Below are 25,345 nucleotides of genomic sequence, written 5' to 3' on the forward strand. Positions count from 1 at the left end.
CGACCCTAGTGAGGATGAAGTGGTTCGGAAGGTGATGAATGAATGGATGTTTCTGTTATCTGCGATTGGCTGGCAACCCCAGCTGGGATAGGCTCCAGCCCCCCGCGAACTTTGTGAGGATAAAGCAGATCGGAAATGGATGGATGTTTATGTTATGTTTATGTTAAGAAACCTGCCTTGGGACTACAGCTGAAAACGAGCATTTATGCTAAGTCCGGCACATTTACACTATTTATTCTTGTGTTGATTAATGTGCACTGTCCCAATGAAAAAAAAATACTTCAAGGGGACGTCCATCCCAAAATGTTTACAATTGGTTCTATGCAGCCCTGCTAGGCTAACTGTGATGTCATTTTCACTTGACAGAACATTGCAAAATGGCTGCCCCCTGAGACAGCTGAAAGCGGGCGGATTTTACTGCTTGATTCATATTCCACTGATGCAATATGAATCAGAATGCCGTGCTGAGACGAGTAAGGGTTGCATAGAACTTATTGTTGTCAAGAATATTTTTGGGTTGACTTTCCCTTTAACAATTTTCCTGTTTTTAAATCACATTGAGTTAGTGATGTCAATGTGAATACGAACAGGATTTGGGAATTTCTGATGATGTGAGTAAAGTTTCCGCTTAAATAGTGTATGGGTGTTTATTGCCCTTTACAATTGAAGTAATGTTGGAAATGTTAATTACCGGTAAGTGAGAAATAGTTCAGCTGTTGGTTTTAATCATAAAGATTGAAAGAAAAACTCCAATGGAAAACTATCGCATCGAAATCATGTTTAATGGTTCATATATCACACAAGTGAATTAGATGTTTTGATAGATTTCACAAGTTTTTTTTTCCATTGGGTCCCTCCTTCGCTTCCGCCCTCTCTCTCTTTCCCACCCTCCTGCGCACATGTTAGCAGTGATGCATCCTTAACTGTTTCCAGACATCTATGGTCTGCAGGCCTTAAGTCCAAACACATCAACAAACCTCCCCTTTTTTCCCCCCTCAGTCCTCTGACTTTGCACTTTGAGTACTCCAAGCTGGGGGGATGATGGTGGTCATGAATCACCTCAACAGCCCAAAGTCAGGGTCCAATTCATGAATTGAGCTTGCGAGTTCAGAACATGATGTTCATGTCCAAGTACTGCAAAAGCTTTTCAGGTCGCTCCTGCGTCAACTGCTTATGTGAATGCCCTCAATCCCCCTTTTGTTGACGGCCTCACCAACTAATGGCTCAGCATGGCGCTAGAGTAGCTTGGACGCAAGCATTGTTGCCAGTGCGCACGTTGCAAAGATGCACACAGTGACCACTTTGTTGGTGGTCAAAACTCCGGTGAGCCGAAAAGAAAACGGAGGCAGACATTGGCGCTCTGTTTTGGTGCAGCGAGGCATCAAACACCACCAGCGAGAGACAGACACTTCCAAAACATCAAATCGACACAGAGCGACAAATATATTGGGGTGTTTTCTTCATCGTCTCTGTTCTCTGATTGAAAGCAGATCGCTTTGACGCACAGCTCAAACCGAACTCAGCCTAATGGATTTCGTGAGCGCCAAAATTCATCCATCACGATCGGAGGTCAGAGGCTCATGGAACGAGGTTAACTGTTGTATGCTAATTGGGGTGAACACTAACTACATTTTCCTGCTGCTTTTGTTATTTTAAATGAATACTTAATGGACAAAGCAATTTTTTTTTTCTTCAAATAAGATTTGACCTGCAGCTGCCTCGAACTTTCTTTAGGCGTCAGTTGAAGTTGTGTCTGAGGTGATTTGTGATTGTGTGCACACACAATGAAGAGTATTGACTACAAAGATTGTATCCGTTTGCTTGCAGAAAACGAGCTGCTCCACGATGAGGAGTCAGACCGTCTTCACCCTCCGTTTGGCAGTCACAGGTGAGAACACAGAAAAATGAAAGTTTTGTCACCGGACCGCCGGGGAACCCAAGCAGACGCAGAGCATCGCAACACTATCACAACAGAAGACTCAACTTCATATTTTTCCAATCACTTACGTTGAGAAACATTGAAATTTTCGAGGAAGTACTCTATGCACGTCCAGCTCATCGTCATGAGATGTGGGTTCAAATCTCTGTTAAATATTTTGTTTGCCTTTTCACCATTGTGTGAGTTCTCTCTGTTTATTCAGATCTCGTCCCACATCCCCAAATCATACATGTTTGCTTATTGTAGACTTAAATTGTCCATAGTTGTGAATGTGTATCAAAGCCTCTCAACCAGAGTAAACAGGGGTAGGCTTGTCAGAAAAAAGAAAAGAAAAAGAAAATGTACAAATGCACACTGAAAAAATCTCTTGTTGAATTTACTCTTATTATATTTTGACAAGTGGTTGCACCAAAGAAAACCACCTGGATCCAGATATCTTTTTTTCATAGACTGTACACCTACGGTACTTAAAATGTATATCTGGTGGCCTTGATATCTACTTAAAAAATGTATCTGAATCCAGATAATTTTATTTTATGTAGCCACTTGATGAAACAAAATTGAGTACATCAACCATTTTTTTTCAGTGTATGAGTGAATAATGACTACCGGTAATAGCATTCTAAATGATAACAATTAGTATGTAGTTGATACAGCCCATTATGTCTGTCAAATCTTTAGCATCTTGTGTTAAGGGTCAGACTCTCTAGAATCCAACTACCGGTAAGTTTGATTCACGTAAACCAGATTGCGCATTTGGTTGCAATTTCATTTTCAACATGAATGTCAAATTTCAGTTCAGGTATGAGTCTTTTGTGATTAGCAAGATCTTATCAGATACAATAAAATTTTATGTGTCAACCAAATCCAGAATTCCAATCTAAAAAAAAAGAATCCATGATGACTTGTTTCAACTTTAGCCAACATGCGTTTGTTTTTAATTTGAATTTCTTATATTAATGACAAAGATGCTGCATTCAGGAAAATGGGAGGCTGGAAACCAACAGCCTCAACTTGGAGGCCATTATTCTTGCAGATTTTACTGAATGTCAAAATCTTAATTCACACAACAATGGCATCACCTTCTTATCTCCTTTATCTGTAAAGGAGATTTGTCTTAACATTCATCACCACTTGCCCTGTATGGAAATGAATGTGAACAACGTTGCCAAAAGGATTTCGGTGGGTTTCAGCATATTTACTTGAATATCTCTCCAACATCAAACAACGCTCTTATGACGCCGTATTTTCCCCTTGGTTTCAATTAGAATTGTTCAAGTATGTGTGTATGTGTGCACGTGTGATTGATGTAAAACGCGACGGATGCATCCCAGCTGACCTTTTCCCGTTTCAATACATCTGTCATTGACGAAGCGTCATCATCTCCTCACCGCACAACTCTTATCTGTCAACATCGTAAGGCAGAACGGGATCTAGCATGTCGTGTTGATTTAACCTCTGACCCCACGGCAATCCACGTTGGTCTCCTTGACCTCCAACCTGACGCCTCCCTCATTGTGTCAACCGCAGTTCTTCTGTTTCTGCGCGCCAACGTGAGCTGCCTGGAGGTCACGCCACATGACGGCCAGCTTATCCTAGCCAGGGGCTCCTCGATCACGCTCACCTGTTCAAGCTCGGGGGAGACTGCCTGGGAGTTCAAGAGGGATGACGTTCCTTATTTCCAAGTAGAACAGGGCCAAAATGGTGTTCAGAGCTACCAAATTGTACAGGACGGCGTCAAATCCAGCTCCTTGAGCCTGTGGAACGTAAGCTGGAAGCACACTGGGGTGTATCAGTGCATTGATCGACACACTGGAGAAAGGAAGGAGGTGGATGTCTTCGTCCCAGGTTTGGACTTTCGGCCTGTTTCAGCAAATGTTACTGTAGGCTTGGTGTGGGAAACCATTCGATTCCTTGCTGAATCTGTTTGTTTGAGTGAATCCAACACTGTGACTCTTTCTGCCCGCAGACCCCCAGGTATGGTTTGTTGAGAGCGTTCACGGCATGCTGACCAAGACCAGTGAGCTGACCACCATTCCATGTGTGGTCACCAACCCCAAAATCAATGTCTCCCTCTACGAGAAGGAAACTGACCTCGCAGTCAAGGGCCTCTATGTCCCTAGTGAGGGGTACACTGCAGCCCTGGAAGACAGAACATATGTGTGTCGCGGAAAGATGAACGGAGAGGTGAAAGAGTCCCAGGCTTTCAACGTTCTCAGTATCTTCGGTGCGTGAACAGAATTTGAAGCACATTTATTAACTCACACGAACTGCACTATCCTCTTGGTTCCACAACACTGTGATGATACAGTCCATTCTCAACTCCATGCATCCATCCAGTCTCCAAACCGCTTTTCCTCACGATGAGTCACAGGCGTCCTGGAGCCTATACCCGGTGCATTCGGGTAGTACGCAAGCTACACCCTGAAAGGGTTGCCAGCCAATCACAGGGTGCACACAGCTGAACAACCATTCACTCTCACAATCACACCCAGGGACAATTTTAGAGCATTCATTCAACCAACCATGCATGTTTTGGGAATGTGGGAAGAAACTGGAGTACCCAGAGAAAACCCACGCAGGCACAGGGAGAACATGCAGACTCCACACGGGAAAGCCGGAGCCAGGATTCGAACCCTGTACATCTGTACTTACAGTGAGGCGGATGAGCCAACCAGTCGGCCACTCTTCCACCTTGTCCATGACTTCTAATTTCCAACTGAGTTTGATAATAACACTGCATACCACCATTGCCGATTGTGATATGCAACATATACACACACAATCAGACCATAATAAATATACTTCAGTGACAATCACAATTTAACAGTATGATCTTGAGCTTACTTTGACTTTATCTTTACTATTTTCATCATCTAACATTTAGTGCGGTTGTATCTGATGTTGTGGCTGTTAACTTCAGTCATTGAATCCCGTTATCGTCACTTCCCTCCCTCAGTCCCAGAGGCTATCGACGCCTACATCAACGCATCACAGACGGTGCTGAAGCAGGGCGAGCCGCTAACAATCAACTGCACCGTGCACGGAGCACAGCTGGTCTTTTTTTCATGGGACGTCCCCAACACGGAGGTGAGTAGGAGGGGAGCAGAAGGGGTTTTTGTTCATCATTCCCTCTCGCGGTCATCACTCTCGAGACCTCATAACCCAAACCCAAATCGTATCAAGATGTGGAAACACACCTTCGTGACACATCTGCTATCCTGTTGCAGTACTGAAGTACTGTTTCTAGGTATCTGTAGTTGACTTTTACCCCCTCCATTTGGAACCAGATCGTCCTACTTTTTACCCCTCTTTGTACTCTAGTATCTGTGCATCTACTCAAGTACATATTGCAAGTACTTTTGTACACTGTTGCAACCTAAAAATATTAGACCTGTGATATACCGTAATCCTTGATGCCAATATTCCCCATACTCAGTGAGAATGACCCCACGGGTGCTGCTGTTTAACCACTGAGCTAGTAAAATGTCTCCTCCAGGCTGCTGATGTGGAACAGCTCGCAGATGTCCTGTCAGCCATGAACATGAGGTCCTACCTCATCTTCCCTCATGCCACGCTGGCCCACAGCGGAAACTATGTCTGCCATGCTCATGAGCAGGTTCAGGACCAAACGGCCGACGCCAGTGTCAACATCACAGTGCTCGGTCAGACACGCACGCACGCACACAATAAACTCACTCGGGACAGATTGTTATTGTGGTTCACTCACCAAGGAGACTGCTTATTATGTGAAGGTTATGCAAGTTAAGCCAAGGAGGAAGTTTCTTTTAGAATAAATTAATATCTACTGTATTTATTTAGGTTACTGAAAAAGTGAAAGTGTGAAATAAACCTTTGAGACTGTATCCATGCCCTTGAAAAACATGGCATTACACATGGGAGCATATACCGTCCACGAAACATTTAAAAAGAAAAGCTAACTCCAAGTGAACATGAATGTGATAAAACATCTCACATTTTTAAAGGGCACTTTTTGGAAACGAAATATTTGCCATTTATAATGATGATATGTGAAACAGTATAACATCAGTTATGTAATGTATTTTTCTTTCTTTGTATTTAACTTGATTTTGCTTATTTTGTTTTGTTTTTATTGTTATTTTTCTCTTATTGTTTAATAATACCCCCCCCAAAAAACACACACACAAGCAGTATTAGTATATTTACAATGTTGCATTTTACAATAATACCTTCCTATATTTAACCTGTGAATGGAAAAAGCTAAGCATAAAGAGTCTGTTGTGGAAATGCTCAAATACAGTCACTGAATAATGCTAACATCCTTTGAAATGTAAACATTCTCACACACTTTGGCCCACTTCCTCTGGTTGTATCAAAATAGTTTGAGCAACTAGGGCAATCTGATTAATGATTTTTTTTCTTTTTTGCGCTAGTCCAGTCTATTGGCTTTCTGCTGCAGCGTTCAGTGTGTGGGGGCTTTTAAGTCCTTTGTCAGGAGCTCCTCAAGACCCACTGCGTTCAATTTGATAGTGTTCCCACCTTCTGGGGTTTAGTGGTTGCTTATTCTATCTGCAGTGAGGTGTGCCATGTTTATGAAATCTTCAAATAACTCGAACCTCCATGCGCTATGTTGCTGCCAGTCTTGTTTATTTTTTTCCATGGAAAAGAGAGGTGGTGTACTGTATGTCCTACCTCAGTCTTTACACCCATGGAAGTCAGCTAAATAGACTCGAGGTACCAATTTAGGTCTGTAGGAATAACTTCAACTTTTAAACATAGTGTGGCTAATGATTTTGGAAACGCCTTCCCTCAGAACGAGGCTTCGTGGCCTTATATCCGGCTGAGAATCAAGACATTTGGGCCCGGCTGCAGGAGAACGTTGAGCTGAAGGTGGAGGTGGAGGCCTACCCTTCCCCTCAGGTCAGCTGGAGCAAAGATGGCACTGCCATCAAAGGAGACAAAATCATCATGAACAGACAAGAGCACGAGATCAGGTAGGACCATAACCATTAAGCAACGCTTAGACATTTAAGCAATTATAGCTTGAGCTTCCTTGGAAGAAGAGCCTCCAGAGACAACTAGTTCTTGTCAGTCAACAGAAGATAAGGCAGAATGAGACGCGATATCCTTTGAAGATTGGTGGGGCTCACCCCACAACCATAACACAGGAACCATAAACAAAAGTCTTGGTAATCAGGAAAGGGATTCAGTAATTGATGGAATTGGTAAAGAACAGCAGACAAAACATGAAAAAGTCCAAAAATACGTTTTTTTTCAACACTCAATTAATAGTTAAGGCCGAAATTGCATAGAATTAAATGAATCTGAATGCAAACAATCTTTGGCATTTGCGTACGGGAAATTTGATTACTTACATGGCACATCACCAAACAAAACTTTGACAAAAAGTACAGATATGAAGCATAGTATGATGATGATCTTCTTAATTTACTCACTTTCACACTTACCCACTGTGTACAAGCCATGTCTTATTTTGTTTTATTGGACTTAACTGCAGCATTTGATACAGTGGATCACAGTATTCTGCTGTCTCGTTTGCAGCACTTGGTGGGCATTGGCGGCAGTGCTCTTGAGTGGTTTAGGTCCTATTTAGCTGACAGAACCTTCTGTGTCAGCCTTGGCTGCTCTGAGTCACGCACTGCTCCCCTGTCATGTGGTGTTCCACAGGGCTCAATTCTGGGGCCTCTGCTGTTCTCGCTGTATCTGCTCCCATTGGGTTCCATCTTAAGGAAACATGGTATTCCCTTCCACTGCTATGCAGATGACTGCCAGATCTATGTCCCACTGAGCAAGAAAGACGCCTTCTCATTAAGGCCACTCCTATCCTGTCTGGAAGAAATCAAAACCTGGATGGCACAAAATTTCTTGAGATTCAATGAAAAGAAGACAGAGGTGATATTGTTTGGTCCCAGTGGCCCTTGTACATTCCATCCTGTAGACTTGGGCCCCCTGTCTCCTTATCTTAAGTCAACAGTCTCAAACTTGGGCCTTAAACTGGACAGTGATTTCAAACTCGATCGGCAAATTGGTGCCGTTGTTAAATCCAGCTTCTTTCACCTTAGACAGCTGGCCAAAATAAAACCTCTCCTCTCACATGAACACTTTGAGATGGTAATTCATGCCTTTGTCACATCCCGGCTCGATTACTGCAATGCCCTTTACTTTGGAGTCAGCCAGTCCTCCATTAAGCGCCTTCAGCTGGTCCAGAATGCCGCCGCTCGCCTCTTGACTGGTACTCGTAAGAGGGAGCACATAACTCCTACTCTGGCATCCCTTCACTGGCTCCCCATTCATTTTAGAGTTATTTTCAAGATCCTCTTATTTGTTTTCAAATCTCTGAATAATCTCGCGCCACCTTACCTCTCTGAGCTCATCCGCCCCTACACACCTGCCCGGCGCCTCAGGTCTGTGGACCAGACTTTATTAGAAGTACCAAGAACTAAACTGAGGCTCAGAGGGGATCGAGCCTTTTCTGTTGCTGGTCCCTCTCTCTGGAATGACCTCCCACTAAACATTCGGCAAGCCTCCTCGCTGCCCATCTTCAAAACCCTCCTCAAAACTCACTTGTATTCTTTGGCATTCGACTCAGCATGACTTAGATTTGTTCTTGGTTTTACTGTTTGGTGCTTTCTACCGCCTTTATTACCGATTTGTCTTACTGTTTATTGTGCATGTTAAATTGCTCCATGTACAGCACTTTGTATGCAGCGATGGCTGTTTGAAAGTGCTCTATAAATACTGTTGACTTGACTTGACTTGACTTGTCTGCCTGTATAGCAGCAAGTATGTACACCGTTTAAGACTTCAAGTTTAATTGCATGCTATTTGAGCTAAAGATTCCTACATGATTGTTTAAGTATGCAGGTTTCATCTGTAAACCACAGAGTAAGCCTCTTAGGACGAATTTGAAATCTTAACGGCGCTATGGAGTCGAGGGCATTTCACAGAACAGCATTGAAATCACTTGTGAGATTATCAATCGATCTAAAACAAAAGGAAAGGGAGCAATTGTCAGAGGCAGTAGCTCAGAGAGTGCAGTTCTAATATTGTGGCTGTTCTAGCTTTGATTGTGGTCAAGACAATGGCAATGAGCCAAGACTTAAAATTTTATAAAGTAATGGTCAGACATAGCGGTAGTATAGGGTAATACTTTTGAGGTTGCTAATCCCCGGGTGAGTACGAAATCGAACGTGTCACCATTTTTATATGTTACATCACCTATTATCTATCAGCTAAGTGACTTATACCAACTGACACTTGATGCCCACACTTCACATTGTAACCAGTAGAGAGCACTGCATTACTGGGATATAGTCAGTGCTTCATATTTGTAGGGGAGAAATGCAATTATTTCACCATTGCAACATTGACCAACGATCACCTAGTTAGGAGAAAGCGTCCTTACCAAATCGTCCTGTTAAGATTATTACATATTCCACTCAGATATGTCAGTATCCTCACGTTGGTACGGGTGAGACCGGAGCAGAGAGGACTCTACACAGCTCGGGTCACCAATGGAGATGACACAAAAGAAGTGACTTTTGACCTGGAAGTTCAAGGTGAGATTCTTGAAAAGGGCCATTGGAAATAATCCATTAATCCATTTTTATGACATGTTTGGAGGCATGAAATCTCGGGACCCAGGGCAATTGCCTGTTTTTGCCAGTCTGCAATGAACAGGAAAGTCCAGAATCAATATTCATCTAATGTAACAGATAGAGAAATATGAAATCAAATACCAAACTCACCAAAAATGCGGATCACACTGGCCAAGACGTCTTTACACAATTTTTAAATCAGAGATGCAAGTAAACTTTTCTGGATTTTTTTGTTTTGTTTTTGTTTTGTTGTTGTGCTGATTGACAATCTGCCCTCCTTTTTTTTTCTAGCACATCAGGTATACATAACAATAATAATAGTAAAAGAATGATGCACTCGTGACTTGTTATATTTTAATACATTTAGTAGTATTTATGAAGGGTTGGGTTCAGTAATGGGTCCGATTTTCTTCTGAAACATCATAGCGAAAATGAGTAAGCATGCTAAAATCCATATTATATTTTATAGGACAGACTTAAGAACAACAAAAAAAGAAAATGTCTTAAAAAAAACCCCTGATGTGCTCAAAAATAAAGTAAACACACATGCATCCATCTCTGATTAAAATTTGCTGTTGGCCAATCTTATTGATGGTATTAATCTATGCGGATGGCTCGAGAAGTGTTTGCTTGTCTTAAAATGGCTGGAATAAGTCTTGCTCTGACAAATTAATGAGAGGATGGAAAAATGCTGACATTATTGAGGGCCCACGTACTAGCCCTGTGAGGAGAAATTTGGAATCTGTTTAGTGAAAGAAAAAGCCCCATTGTGAATATAGTTAAAGTCAAGTGAGATGAGGAAGTGAGGAAGATTTGATTGACATAGCAGAACATGGAGGCTGAAATGTGACTGGATAAAAAAATATCCACACACAATGCGACCAGTGCAGCTTCGAGAAATGCTACAAATAGTCAAGATGACCAAATCTTTGCCTATGTCTGCGTGCGTGTATGTAGTTCCCTCCCAGATTAAAGATCTGACTGACCACCACCTTCCTGGGAAGAGACACCTTGTGACCTGTATAGCTGAGGGCATCCCGACCCCGACCATACAGTGGTACAGTTGCAACAGCATGCTAAAGTAAGCCTCTAAACGACGACCACGAGGGAGCAAAGCAGGTGTTTTGGCATCCAATGTAAGCTCATGTTATTCCACAGGTGCGATAACAAGACCACAATATGGCAACCGCTGGCACCAGAAGCAGAGGCGCTGAGTATCCACACCAACATCACCCACAGCGAGAGCCGTAAAACCAGTCAGGTGTGGAGCCGTCTGACCTTCCACAAGCCGCAGCAGGTCACAGTTCGTTGCGAGACCAGCAACCAGCCGGGGAAGGTGGACAGAAGAGACGTCAAACTGGTGTCCAGCAGTAAGTGTCTTGAAGAAGCAAGTGATGTAGTGTGTGCTTGTTTTCGTAATTTCAACTGGCCCTGTGGAAGTGGTTCGCAAGTCTGCCTCACATTCAGGAGTTCCAGGTTCAAATCCCTACAAGTGGCCGGTGACCAGCACCTCACTTGCCGACCTAATAAGGTTAAGACATATGTACAACGGATTGGTATTTATAACTGTATTGCAAGCAATGAATTCCCAGGACTTAATCATACACACCATTAATTTTCATGAACAACAAACAATTCAGTCATGTAAACTTGTGCGACTGCGCCGCACTTAGAGTGAAATATCTCAAAATAATGTCATCGCTAATGCATGTATTAAATGTGCCCTACTATTTACTGTTTTGTAATGTTAAAATGACTCCTGTTAATGGTCATTACAACAAGAAATGTGATGCCTCCTGTACAGTACTGTACTCTCTTGGAGACTTTTTTTTACGCCACTTTGGTAAACGCAGCTTCGCTTACTTTTCCATAATAAATTCAGGAAAACGAAACATGCGGTGAAATGAGGGGGAGCTAAACACAGATTTTTCAGCTTGTTGCTAAAAGCTTCAGTACGAAAGATGAATTGAAGCAAAGTTTATGTTTCAGCCTCATCAAATAATAAGACCTGACCTGAAATTGGATTTAGAGTCGTAAATATCTGGTGCTTAAATACTGTACGTCATCATATTTCTTTCTTACACTAACATTCCTTAGCTTTCCATAATTTTTAACATACTCACTCTGTCCTTAAGTAGAAGTTTTATGTAAAGTGAACTCAGCTCCCAAAACATTTACAGACTCCATCGGGGCTTGCGCTCATGTTGTGTTCTCCTTGTGCGTTGCAGCGCTCTTCTCCCAGGTGGCAGTCCTGGCAGCAGTCCTCGCCTTAGTGGTCATCATCATCCTGTCCATCATCATCCTCATCGCCGTGTGGAGGAAGGTGAGACAAACGCAACCTCAAGCGACATCCTGTGCCGGAGTCACGTCACAGCAAAGTCACACGGCCGTTTGTACGCATATGTGCGTGGTCAGAAACCTCGTTACGAGATCCGCTGGAAGGTGATCGAGTCTGTGAGTCAGGACGGTCACGAGTACATCTACGTGGACCCCATACACTTGCCCTATGACCTCACCTGGGAGATGCCCAGAGACAACCTGGTGCTGGGTGAGTCCTCCACACGCAGAGGCTGGTTCTGTCGCATCTGCTTTTACTCCTAAATTAGACTTGAAGGTGATTTTATATGATGCCAAGATTTACTAATCACACATTTTCACCCTCATTTAGTTCAGACTCCAATTGAAAGTATATGTTGAAATCCAATAAAAGGCGTTTTTAAGTGTAGCTAAAATGAGAATAATTTCAGGAAATGCGCTGCGTTGTCATTTTCAATTAATCAATAACATTTTTGCAACCATCCACCACAAAACAAATTAGGAGTAAAGAACACTTGAGAAATAATAATAGTAGTCTTTATTTGAAAATAACAGTAATATTAATAATAATAATAATATTCCTGCAACTGCTCATAATAATAATAATAACAATAACAATAAAAATAACTAAGGGGCGACTTCACAGTCCAGAGGTCGTCGGTTCGATCCCGGCTCCGGCCTTCCTGTGTGGAGTTTGCATGTTCTCCCAGGCCTGCGTGGGCTTTCTCCGGGTATTCCGGTTTCCTCCCACATTCCCAAAACATGCATGGCAGGCGAACTGAACACTCAAAAAATTTTCCCTTGGTGTGATTGCGAGTGCGAATGGTTTTTCGTCTATGTGCCCTGCGATTGGCTGGCAACCAGTTCAGGGTGTACCCACTACTGCCCGAAGACGGCTGGGATAGGCTCCAGCACCCCCCGCTACCCTTGTGAGGATAAAGCAGATCGGAAAATGAATGAGTGGATGGATAATAATAATAGCTTAGGCTTGAGGTCATGGGCTTGATTCTGGGCCCCGGCCTTCCTGTGTGGCGTTTGCTTGTTTTTTGCGTTTTGCATTTGTGTTAATTTTGCAAGACGATTATTGTCCATGGTCACCATTTCAGAATCAGCGTACTTTTTATGCTGTGCTTGCTTAGTGCATGATATGAACTGATAATGATATGTAATATGGTCGTGGGCCTATAATATGCATTTTATACAGTTTGCCAACAATTTCTCTACATTATTCTAGTGTCTTTAGATTTGTCTTCAACTCACAAGACGAGATGGGTTGCATTTCAAGTTGAGTGTTGGTCGCAGCGATCCTTTCTTTGTGTTTCAGGTCGCACTCTCGGATCGGGAGCTTTTGGCAGGGTGGTCGAAGCCACTGCATATGGTCTCGCTCATTCCCAATCCTGCACAAAAGTGGCCGTGAAAATGCTTAAATGTAAGATGCACAGTGGAAAGTATCATGCGCACAATGTGTCGTCCCCCGCAGAGCGGCTGCTCTCGACCGACCTTGAGTTTGCTTGCCAGCCCAATTTGACTTTCGGCCAACAAGCCACTAAAGCGGTGTGCACTTTCACTGTGCTGTCCCCAAATCTGAAGCTGAAATGTCACTTCTTTTCTGCCTTCATTCAGCTACAGCCAGAAAGAGTGAGACTCAAGCCCTGATGTCAGAGCTGAAGATTATGAGTCACCTGGGTCCTCATCTCAACGTTGTCAACTTACTGGGAGCCTGCACTAAACATGGTGGGCGGCATGTAAAATCAGTGCTGGACGGGGCCACAAATTTTTTAGCAGCGTTCCTCGGGGGACAATGGGCAAACGGACGCAAACACAAATACAATGCTCCATGAGTTTATACTTTTGTCAAAGGAGTTTGTGTTGCCATTCCGCTGCAGAATTTAATTTGGTACGGTCCCATTGTCTTACATTGCTCAAACCAGAAGATGCTTACGAAAAACAAACAAACAAAAAAATTGTGATTCAACCCCAGCTCATATTTAAAACTTAAATGGCACTTAAAGAATGAAAACCTTTCGCAGAAATTAAATTTGAAGTAAATTCTGCAGCATCATCTCGACTTTCGAAATCAGAGGAGCTTATCTCACCTTAGATTTGTGGAAATTGGCCATGTATTTTTTCCCCACCATTCTGCTCACAATTAACTTCACCGCTTTGGTATTTTGAAATCAAAATATGGTCGACTGTAGTTGGTTAGTTCATGGCACACAAGATGAACTTGTTTTATTTTGTGGTTTTCCCATTCAAAAAAACAAACATACAAAAAAAAGGGAGAGTGACCAACAAGTTCAGTTTGTGAAGAATCAAGAACCAAGCAGTGAACCAGACTGCTTGCTTGTCAAATCCTGTCGCTATGTCCTGCTTTTTTCTCTTCTTTGATGGAACCACAATTCTTTCTTTCTTTTTTTTTTGACATCAGCTAAGAGTGGAAACTGAGTTCACATTTCACACCAACTAATGGAAAATTGAGACTTAATTTTATGATGCATATATTTGATCCAGCATGTAATTTCACTGGCTTTTAAATCCAGGATGATTTAATTTCTCGCCTTAACATTACTTACAACATGTCAAGAAACATTTAGCTTGACTGTCCAAAAAGATTTGCTAGATCTCAGTTTCTACCTGAGACTCAAATTTGCAACTACAGGATCCACAATTACATATCATTCATTCATTCATTCATTTTCCGAACCGCTTTATCCTCACTAGGGTCACGGGGCGGGCGGCGCTGAAGCCTATCCCAGCCGTCTTCGGGCAGTAGGCGGGGTACACCCTGAACTGGTTGTCAGCCAATCACGGCGCACGTTGACAATTACATATCAAATAAATTAAAGGGAAAGGTCACTTTATTAACAATATTCAAATAATCTATGCCATAGTCCATGGACATCTGATCTGATCTTCTCTTTCTCTCTTTGATCGACCAATCAGGTCCCCTGTACCTGGTGACTGAATACTGTCGCTATGGCGACTTAGTGGACTACTTGCACAGAAACAAGCACACCTTCTTGCAGTATTTTGCCGAGAAGAACCAAGATGAAGACTACCTGATCTCGAGGGCAAGCAGTCCGCTCGGTCAAGGCAAAGGGTGTGCAAGGAACTTTTCAGTGATTTTTCCCGTCATACATTGCGTGCGGTGGGATTGGAACCCTCATCATGTCGTTGCCTCCCCGCAGCTACGTGTCATTTGCAAGCGAGAGCGACGGAGGCTACATGGACATGAGCAAAGACGAGCCCTCCATCTATGTCCCCATGCAGGAGCAGATGGACTCCATCAAGTACGCCGACATCCAGCCGTCTCCGTATGAGTCCACCTACCAGCAGGACCTTTACCAGGAACAAGGTCTGACTGGGGACAAGTGTGGTCTTCTGTCTTATGTTTACACAAATTCCTTTTCACTGCTTTATGCCACGTGCGGTGCAGCCGAAAACGTGGCACCTGAAGACAAATGGAGGCATGCGCCTGTCAGAGACTCTCGTTTGAAGCAGGGTTCTCATGGTTTGGTGTTTTTCATGACTTACGTTTTTAGTTCATTTAGGCTTTTTTTTTTTTTTTAATTCTGTTGCTTTCAATTTGTTTTTAGAGCGTGTTTTTAAATTTTAATTCGTTTTTATTTATTTGAAAATGCTTCATTCTAGTTTCGTTATGGTATTCGTTTTATTTATTTATTTTTTCAAAATTATAAATGGAATATCTTTATCAATTTCCAAACAACCTTTTCTCCTTTGTACAGGAATACCGAATAAGTACAATTCAAATAAACCCTGAAAATGTATTAATTGACAGAGATGAAAACAAAGGACATTTTCACTTTCATTATAGTTGCTTTGAGTTCACTCTTGTTTATATTTTATTTCGTTAATGAAAATGATTTTTTCACTTTTTCGTCATGATTTTTTAAATTTTTCATCATCTATAATAACCTTGCTATAAGGGATTACCTTTCACACGCATGCTGAAACGCTCTCACACTGAAATGCTCTTCCACCAGATTTATTTTGCTCCTACACAAAGCTCTCTCATTCACTCAAGATCTTTTTTTGTCCTGCTCATACACACACAACTCAAACTTTCTCACAAACGCGACTGAAATGCTCCAACTGTACATGCTACTGATTTTTTTTTCACAACTGAAGCACTCTCACAACCACAAATAAAACACTCTCTCTCATACAGTACATCCAACAAAATTTTTATTAGCTCACATACACAACTGAAACATTATCATATGCACAATACTGAAATGCTCTCACCCATACACTCCTGAAATACTCTCACACACACAATGGATTTTTTTTCTGCTCATGTGTACTATTGAAACACTCTCACAAAAACCAACAAAGCTCTCACATGCACGACTGTAAATGTTTATGCTCATATGCACCACTGAAATAATTACACACACACACACACACACACATACAAGCACTATGAATTGCTCTCAGACACTACTAAAATGCTCTGATACATTGAGCTACAGGACTGCTGCACTTCCTCCATGAGGGCCCATCACTCTTGGTCATGTTTATCCGTTCACCTTCTCCTGTGATCGATCTCATCTGGTCTAGTTGGCGGAAGACTGGACCTGGTCATCAGTGACTCGTCCACACTCACCTATGATGACCTGCTGGGTTTCAGCTTCCAAGTGGCAAAGGGCATGGAGTTCCTGGCCTCCAAGAATGTAGGACATTGCATTGACATAGGAGATAAATGTGGCTAGCATTGATTCGTTCTGATTTCTTGTTTCTTTTCTGGTGGGCGGGGGTGGCATTCTACCCATGCAGTGTGTTCATCGTGACCTCGCCGCCAGGAATGTGTTGATCTGTGAGGGCAAACTGGTGAAGATCTGTGACTTTGGACTGGCCAGAGACATCATGCATGACTCCAACTACATTTCAAAAGGCAGCGTGAGTACGAGACATAGACAGATGAACAAATATTGCTGTACCCTCGACTGTTTTTTGTGGTTGCCAGTCAATTGCTGTCACACACACACACACACACACACACACACACACACACACACACACACACACGCACACACACACACACACACACACACACACACACATATATATATAAAATGTTCTCGGCCATGTTCTAGAAAGAATGAGTGGTTGTGCCTTCATTGATGTTCTTCTCTACACCTCAGTTGTATTGAGTGGTCTCTAAGACTCTAACAAATCGCTTCAATAACCTTAATTACTACAATGATGCACTATACATGTATTTGTTACATATTACAAGTGTAAATAAAATCTGAATACATAAAGAGACATTGTGACTATTATGTGCAGTGGGGGTCAAATAACATTTTCAGTCAGTGTATTATCAGTAAAGCTTACAGTATGTGCTCGCTAACTGCTTTTGGCTTGTTTTGAAATAAAGTGTCCTTGGATCACCATCCAAACAAATTGTTACTTAATAACACAGTTCAGGGCCCTTAAATGACTTCTCCCTTTTAAAAATTCCATTTTGCAACACTATTTTATCGATTTATTTATTTGAATCTATTTAGACCTTCCTGCCCCTCAAGTGGATGGCACCAGAAAGCATTTTCCACAATCTGTACACAACCTTGAGCGATGTGTGGTCCTATGGAATTCTTCTCTGGGAGATTTTCACGCTGGGTAAGTCCAAAGACAGATTCTTCACACTTAATCAATCAGGAGGGGATTTATGCCTTGACAACTAAATAAGGGAGTCACTTGTTTGTCCCATTTTCCCTTCGAGAGCCAATAATGGGTCATTTGAGGAGCAAAGAGGAGAGTATTTTTATTGCTGCCACGGTTACCTTGAAAAATGTCTCTGATTACTGATGAGATGATTTCTGTATGAAAAAGTCACTTTAAATAGATTACAAGTGACTTTATTAATTACATTCATCCCCTGCAGAAGGCACAACACAGCCTGTTATCAGACAGCCATTTGTCATCGTAAATCATAGCACTCTTACCAAGTAACATTAGAATCTATTGCTATTTTGTTACACAAATCAAATAGCCACTCACTGTAACATGAGCCAATACAAAAGTTGTTTTAAAAATCTGCCCACACAAACGACTGGAATGTTCTGTCATGTTTATTATTGGTATTGTAGTTTACAGTGGTATTTATTCTTAATAATGTAATAGAAATTACTCTCAATATGATGCTAAGAAGCTCTACTACTGCAAAAACTACCAAAAGGATCTATATACTGTACCTATTTCAAAACATTCCTCTCTCATCAACACAGAGAATGGAATGTCAGGCATACGATAAAATTTATAAAACGTTCAGGTACTGTACGCGATCCTAAAAGGAGAGCAATGAGGCCAAGTGCGGCTGCCATTTTTTTCCCCAGTCAGATGATTCTATTGGTTAGACTTTAAAATTAGCACTCACTTGCATTGGATACGGTCATCTTATTTATATTTCCTTTTTTGAAAAGAAGCTTCTTGCATAGCTTATGGAAATGAGTGCTAAATAAATGAGACAGTTTACCGATGAGTTTATAGCATGTGAAGACCAAAGCCCCCTGAGGCATTACAAATGAACTGAGTTGTGCCCTTGTGACTTGGCAATCCCCATCACTTGCTTCAATTCAATGAAACTCTACTTTCTGGAAAGAATAAACACTAGTCTTGATATTCTTTAAATTGTTGCTGTTTTTTTTTGGGGGGGGGGGGGGGGGTTGAGATTATTCAGGTCATTTCTTCAGCAATTTTCACATTCTCCGCAGGGGGAACCCCATACCCTGACCTGCCTATGAATGAGATGTTCTACAGTGCCCTGAAGAGAGGCTACAGGATGGCCAAACCTGCACAGGCCTCTGATGAAGTGTAAGTTTCACTGTTGCCTCTGTGTCGACACCAAATTTAGAACGAGGAGAAAAACACATAATGCTTTGCTTACATCTCAGCTATGAGATCATGAAAAAGTGCTGGGAAGAGAAGTTTGAGAAGAGACCCGAGTTCTCCGCCCTCGTTCACAGGATGGGCAGCTTGCTGACTGAAAGCTATAAAAAGGTATTTGATTACACATTTCGCTTTGCTTCGTGTTTGTAAGCGTGTCACTTGTAGCATGCAGAGAACTGATGTGCTAAACTGTTGTATGGCTGTAGAGGGCAGGAGTGGGAAAAAAAATACTCGTAAGACTACTAGTGCATTAAATTAGTCCTACTAGCGGGCAGACAAAGTGTACAGGTACTTGTTCAATATCAATAAATGCTCAGATGGCTTTCCATAGTTTAAGTAAGGTTGAATTGCATACCAGTAGGTCGAAAATGGTTATTATGGCAAGGCACAATCAGTCTAGTGTGCCTTTAAGCTGGATCTCAAGGATATTGACGTAATGCTCAAACAGCTTGCCATACTACTGTATATGGCATTTCTGTGCGCAAGTAAGACAACTTACTGCGACCAATTAGGAAAAACTGCACTCGTTGACATCTGCGCGCAACTACTGTTGTACGACTGGTCTCGGGCTCGATATCAACACGTCGAATTTTGTCACTAAATCTGAATCAGAATCATCTTTATTGGTCACGTATGTAAAACCCACAAGGAATTTTTGTCGGCAGTAGTATAGGCTACACTAGTATTGAAATAACAAGCAACTATGACAAACAAGGACATGACATCTAAGTATAGAAAGACTTTATGTCATGAAAGGGTACCATTATGCAGTAGTACCACCCAATGCCAGCTGTGAGACAACGTGCAGAGTCGTCGAGCAGAGATAAAGTGATCAATGGTCCAGTACAGTACTATGGCGGATGTGCAGTGGCATGCAGTTATCAATTCGTGCAGAGTAACATGCAGTTAACCTACCATGATGTGAAAATTGTCCTGATAGTGAGGAGAAAGAGTGTACTGGTACTTGTCCCTTTTTTAAGGGCCTCCTTTTTTTTTTTTTTTTTTAACAAATGCAAGCGGCGCAATACATTCATATGTACGCTAAAGAATATCCGATTGATGATACGTCAATGTTTTAGTCTTATACGTTAAAATAAGGACCAATGAAAGATGAATTAATTTGAAAGCCAGTTTATTTATCGACTTCAACTACAGTTGTTAATTGACAAAACACTTGAAGTCTTTTAAGCATTCACTACGACAACTTGACAAAATTCGACCAAACGAGTGGCGTGAACATATCTCAGGAGCAATAACAACAATAATGTTAACATATCTGTGGCTTCATCACTTTGAACATGGATCGTAATGTGAAGGATATTGATTTAATGCACAAAGCGCTTTCCTTGAATACAACAGTATGTGCAGTAAAAGCGTATCCATGCTAACGGCCAGTGAATACATCATCGCCTTATGGAGCTAATCAATCTGTGGTGTCTTTTCAACAGAGATACAGCCAAGTCAGTGACAACTTCCTGAAGAGTGACCACCCAGCTGTAGCCCGCACTAAGCCACGCCTCGCCTCCCCCTTTCCCGAAGCCAACTCGACGTTCGGCACCCCCTTCCCCGTCTCCCTCTCCTACCCCCCGGAAGCTGGCGGTCAGCGCTCAAGCCCGGCTCCCTCGCAGGAGGTCGTGCCCTCGTACAACGACTACATCATACCCATCCCGGACCCCAAGCCGGAGGATGCGTTCACTGACATGGAGTCGGGAAGCCCCGCGAGGTAGCTGACTAAAGGCTTTAAGTTGCTGTCTGCACATGTGCACCAAATGCTGCGTTTCTGTTTCTCACAATCCTACACCCACACATCCAGATGTGAGGCTAAGACAAGAGAAGAATTGTGTATGTTGAACGTCACTTTCATCACATAGATGAACATGAAGCCAGGGGCAATTGGCTTTGGTGGCCAAATAAATTATTCAGCTTTTCAGGGGGTCCTATTGATTAGATTAACCCTGAAGAGAAATGTCAGTCAAAAGTGGAGTTTGTGGGGTAATGTCAAACCATGACATAATCCACAAATCATTGAGCTGTCTCACAAATCTAATTTGGAACTTTTACACTTACTTAGCCTTATTCATGTCGACACTTTATCACGCTCATGAAATAAAGTGCAATGTTTGAACAGACTGTCAATCAAGCGACTAGAGGGAAGACATCTAATATTTGGAAACACGAAATATGAGAACTACGCTCTAGGTTTTAGGTCTCTAATCCCCCCTGTTGGTGGAGGTCGATGGAAGTAAATTTGTGCCATCGGAGGTTGAATTGGAATTTCTAACATTGTTTTTTTTTTTTGGTATCAAAATTCCTAACACTGAATGTTTTTCAGCATTGAAAACATCCATCCATCCATTTTCAGAACCGCTTGATCCTCACTAGGGTCGCGGGGGGTGCTGGAGCCTATCCCAGCCGTCTTCGGGCAGTAGGCGGGGGACACCCTGAATCAGTTGCCAGCCAATCGCAGGGCACACAGAGACGAACAACCATTCACGCCCACACTCACACCTAGGGACAATTTAGAGCGTCCAATCAGCCTGCCATGCATGTTTTTGGAATGTGGGAGGAAACCGGAGCACCCGGAGAAAACCCACGCAGGCCCGGGGAGAACATGCAAACTCCACACAGGGAGGCCGGAGCTGGAATCGAACCCGGTACCACTGCACTGTGAAGCCGACGTGCTAACCACTGGACCACCGGGCCGCCCGCATTGAAAACATTCAAGTGAAAAAATATTCAATATAAAAAAAATTTAGTGTCAAAAATTAATTCAGCTGAAAACAATTTGGAGACGTCATGCTCAAAATGAGCACACGTTGGCCACAAGCTAAGTTTGAAAGTAAACAAGAAGCTGTAAGCGCCCATTGATGAAAAAAGAGATTGGTTCATTTCACTTGTCCCATGTAAGTGCAGGTGAATTTTTTTGCAGCAGAATTATTATTATTATTTTTTACTGATTTTGAGATGTTGAATTTTTTTACACTGATTTTTTTGTCTTTTTTAGGTTGAATTTTTTTTCCACTTGAATGTTGAATTTCAATGCTGAAAAAAAATTCAGTGCAAGGAATTTTGATGCAAAATTCGAATTCTAACTGATGGAAGATTTACTTCCGTAGAAGTCCTCCACAAAAAAAAACAAAAAAAAAAACCCCAAAACAATTTAAGTATATTATGTGACTGGATAAAAACCTAAACAGAACAGAGCAAAGTTGTCAAACTCAAGGGGGCCAGTCCTGTCCCATTGTATCCCTTTTTGTGCCCTAAGAGTTTGCCCACTTCATGTTTCTTGCTAAATGTATTATTTTTATCCATTTAGGCAGAAGATCTGTGCAAAAATTATTTTGACTCACTTAGGTTTTATAAACCCCTGAGGGTTTTTTTCCCCACACCAAATTTACTTCTTTTCATACATTGAACAATAGTGGTCAGTTTAAATATTGGCAGATCACCCACACTTGTCCATGACTTCATCCATCCATATTATACATTATCCAAGATGCTTATCCTCACAACGGTCGTGCTGGAGCCTATCCCACCTGTCTTCGGGCAGTAGGCAGTGTATACCCTGAACTGGTTGCCAGCCAATCGCAGGGCACACAGAGACGAACAACCAATCACACTCACAGTCACACCTACGGACAAATTTGAGCATTCCATCAACCTACCTTGCATGTTTTTGGAATGTGGGAGGAAACCGGAGTACCCAAAGAAAACCCATGCAACCACAAGGAGAACATGCAAACCCCTACTTAGGAAGGCCAGAGCCCGGATTCCAACCCTGGACCTCTGGACTGTGAGGCAGACGTGCTCAGCAGTCGTTGGACGTGCTAATCAGTTGTTCAAGCCTGCCACCTTGTCCACGACTTCTGATTTCCAATTCAGTTTGCTCTTAACAAAACACATCACAATCAATTGCTGATGACGAAGTGACGATATCCTGTGTATATACTGTATATATATATATATACACAACATACAGTATATAGTGTTTCTCCGCCATTCTAAAAATTGTGAAAAGTAATTGACACTACCCCTAAAAGGGTGTTTAAATGCTTATAGAGTAACACAATGGCAATGAAGCACTATTTTTGTCTAAATGAAACTCCTCGACTCACTTCAACACAGTTCCCTGGTGCTAAGGTGACACAAGATGGCGGCAAAGCACTACCTTTGTTTTAACTTTTTTCAACATAGTTCCTTGACACCAAGATGCATCAATATGGTGCCAAAGTAATTGTATTATATTACTCTGGCCTGAGCATAATCAGGTGAGTTTTTCAGTGAATAAAGGCGGGTCGTTTCCCCCCAAAATCCTCCCCCACTTAAATTCACGAATGCTGAACCACGAATATGCGAGGGCTGCCCATTGCTTTCCCGGTCACAATGAAGGAAATCCCAATGTGGGCTGAAATCATTGCGGTCATCACTGCAGTCTTGAAGTGATGATAGAAATATCAATGAATAGCCTACCTTGGTAAAAATTGACAGAGAGTAATTATTGCTTCAATTGAATAAACATCTACAGCGTTGCCAAAATTGATGGTGACGCGGGTATCCGCAGCGGCTCCTCTCTCTCCTGCGGTTGAGAGGAAAGAAATTTCATCTGTGCTGTATGTTGCATATCAAGCACATTTGACAATAAAGTTGACTTGACTTGACTTGAAAATATGGCTGAATAAAGGTAAGGAAGTACTGGGTTAATTTTATTCCGAAGAGAAAGATCCAAAATGTGACTTTTTATTATTGTAAACTATGGCTTACTCCAATGTCAAAATAGTTTTGTTTCAGATTTAACCCTTTCAGGGACAGCGGTTACTACGGTGGACAGTTTATCATGTTACCAGGTTACAGGGTGCATGAAAGGGTGAAATAGACATTCGATGGAGTTTGTGATCTCTTGAAACAAAAGCTTCAGACATAATGCTTGAAGTGCAATAAGCAACAAAAGTGGCATGACGTGACAAACGGAATGGCAGCAAGGCGTAACCGTGTCACTTCGTCTCCGTCTCAGCTCCGTAGCGCTGGAGGTCGAGACGGACTCGGTGTCTCAGGACACAACCGCTACGCTCCCAGAGGAGGACCGGATGGAAGGGGCCAGCGAGAGAGACGCTCTGCTGGGCTTGTCGGGGACGCCCGAGGTAGAGGACAGCTTTCTGTAGTCACATTTAGGAATTCTGGAAAAGAAAATCTGGGAAAAAAAAGTTTACTTGGGGACTTTTTCCTCCTATCATTAAGCCGGGCCGTAAAAAAGGAACATGACTAAAGTAGAATGTAGCATCATGGAGACTAAAAGGAGCTGTGTATTTCCACTAAGCACATCTGAGACATTCTGTTCTTAGTCTATATCTATTTTTTCCTTTTTCACACTCAATGCCGCTGAAATTCTCCATAATCTGTAATCAACATGCTTTTCTCATTCTTAGAACGCTTCAGTGACACAGATACGGTACATTCCTCACAATATTCCTCGGTACTGAATTATATTTGTTCAATAAGTGAATATTCATATCACGTACAGATGTTTGATTGCCAGATCTTGAATAAAGAAAAAATCATAACATGTTGGAAAATGTTGAAATATGGGGACCGTTTTTTTTTTTTATGCACTGTTTTGATATCCCACAATGATAGTCGGTGGTTTTAATCGAAGAAGCTGAGAACACTACGAAATATTTTTGTCCTTTTGAATGAATTTCACATGAGATTGAGATCTTTTTTATGTGTACTGTATAAGCCTCCATTCATAGGTCTGTGCCAGATTTGCACTTTATGTCGAATATGTTGATGTATTCATGATCAAGGTACATTTGAAATGTTCACCCTGTTAAAAGATGTTTGACTTGTATATCCTCGCTGGCATGTGGTCATGTTTGAGAAATTAGCATGCAGGTGAGCATCACTTCATTGCAACGCAAAACTAACACGAAATTGGGGAAAACTTTTTTAATGGAACACATATTGAGACATAAGTCTTGGTTATTTCTGAATGTTAATTTTTCAGTAAACCAAGATGTTTTGGCGCATCCCAATGGACAAAGCCAGCTCTGTCAAGACTATGTGCATGAATTTGGTTGTGGACGAACCTGAGAGACAGCTCGTCAGCAGGTCTGATCCCATGCGTTCCTTCGTGTTGACTTAATGTACTGTACTTAAACAGAAAAGGGGGAAAAAATATTGATTTAAAGAAAAATAAATAAATAAAATGTGTACAGCCATATGAGATTTTGGGTTCCGCCTGCCAGTGAGGAAGTGTGGTTGTTACACTGAGGAGAACAATAAATACAGCGTATCACTGCCTTTGCACAAAAGTGTGCCTTTGTTATGTACAGTCTATTCACTGTACATATGATTGCTTATAATGAAGGGCTACTGTGCGCTGATGCAAACGTCATGCATGCAGCGCTTTGTCCACCGTGTCCGACAACCACAAGCTACGCTACCAAAGCTCAACATGAAGGTGACCATGTGTATACTCTATGTAACGTGAGAATAAATATGTATCAGCACAAACCCTCTCAGTGCATGCATCTGAGTCTTTTTATATATTTTTTTGTGCTTTTCCCATTCAACGTCTCAC

At 42.0% G+C, this 25,345-nt stretch overlaps 1 protein-coding gene across 2 annotated transcripts in view; it reads left to right on the plus strand.

The window, feature by feature from the left end:
- The window catches only part of pdgfrb (platelet-derived growth factor receptor, beta polypeptide), a 39,050-nt gene extending 13,772 nt beyond the window's left edge, over positions 1–25,278 (plus strand). The window contains exons 1-23 of one of the 2 annotated variants that reach the window (XM_086134141.1): positions 1,478–1,569; positions 1,828–1,888; positions 3,470–3,787; positions 3,909–4,166; positions 4,899–5,029; positions 5,439–5,604; positions 6,735–6,915; positions 9,386–9,501; positions 10,498–10,621; positions 10,699–10,910; positions 11,769–11,863; positions 11,956–12,088; positions 13,181–13,285; positions 13,480–13,590; positions 14,800–14,956; positions 15,045–15,211; positions 16,438–16,550; positions 16,654–16,776; positions 17,388–17,499; positions 18,594–18,693; positions 18,774–18,879; positions 20,217–20,491; positions 23,780–25,278. In XM_086134141.1, the coding sequence (XP_085990267.1) occupies positions 1,528–1,569; positions 1,828–1,888; positions 3,470–3,787; positions 3,909–4,166; positions 4,899–5,029; positions 5,439–5,604; positions 6,735–6,915; positions 9,386–9,501; positions 10,498–10,621; positions 10,699–10,910; positions 11,769–11,863; positions 11,956–12,088; positions 13,181–13,285; positions 13,480–13,590; positions 14,800–14,956; positions 15,045–15,211; positions 16,438–16,550; positions 16,654–16,776; positions 17,388–17,499; positions 18,594–18,693; positions 18,774–18,879; positions 20,217–20,491; positions 23,780–23,927 (3,354 nt within the window). In that variant the 5' untranslated portion in view covers positions 1,478–1,527 and the 3' untranslated portion in view covers positions 23,928–25,278. Of the gene's footprint in view, positions 1–1,477; positions 1,570–1,827; positions 1,889–3,469; positions 3,788–3,908; positions 4,167–4,898; positions 5,030–5,438; positions 5,605–6,734; positions 6,916–9,385; positions 9,502–10,497; positions 10,622–10,698; positions 10,911–11,768; positions 11,864–11,955; positions 12,089–13,180; positions 13,286–13,479; positions 13,591–14,799; positions 14,957–15,044; positions 15,212–16,437; positions 16,551–16,653; positions 16,777–17,387; positions 17,500–18,593; positions 18,694–18,773; positions 18,880–20,216; positions 20,492–23,779 lie in introns of those variants that run through there. The other variant, XM_086134142.1, reaches the window with a different exon arrangement.
- The last annotated feature ends 67 nt before the right edge of the window (positions 25,279–25,345 follow it).

Source organism: Hippocampus guttulatus, chromosome 2 (assembly GCF_054856545.1).
Source record: "Hippocampus guttulatus isolate MCC_2025c chromosome 2, RoL_Hgut_1.0, whole genome shotgun sequence".
NCBI lineage: Eukaryota > Metazoa > Chordata > Actinopteri > Syngnathiformes > Syngnathidae > Hippocampus > Hippocampus guttulatus.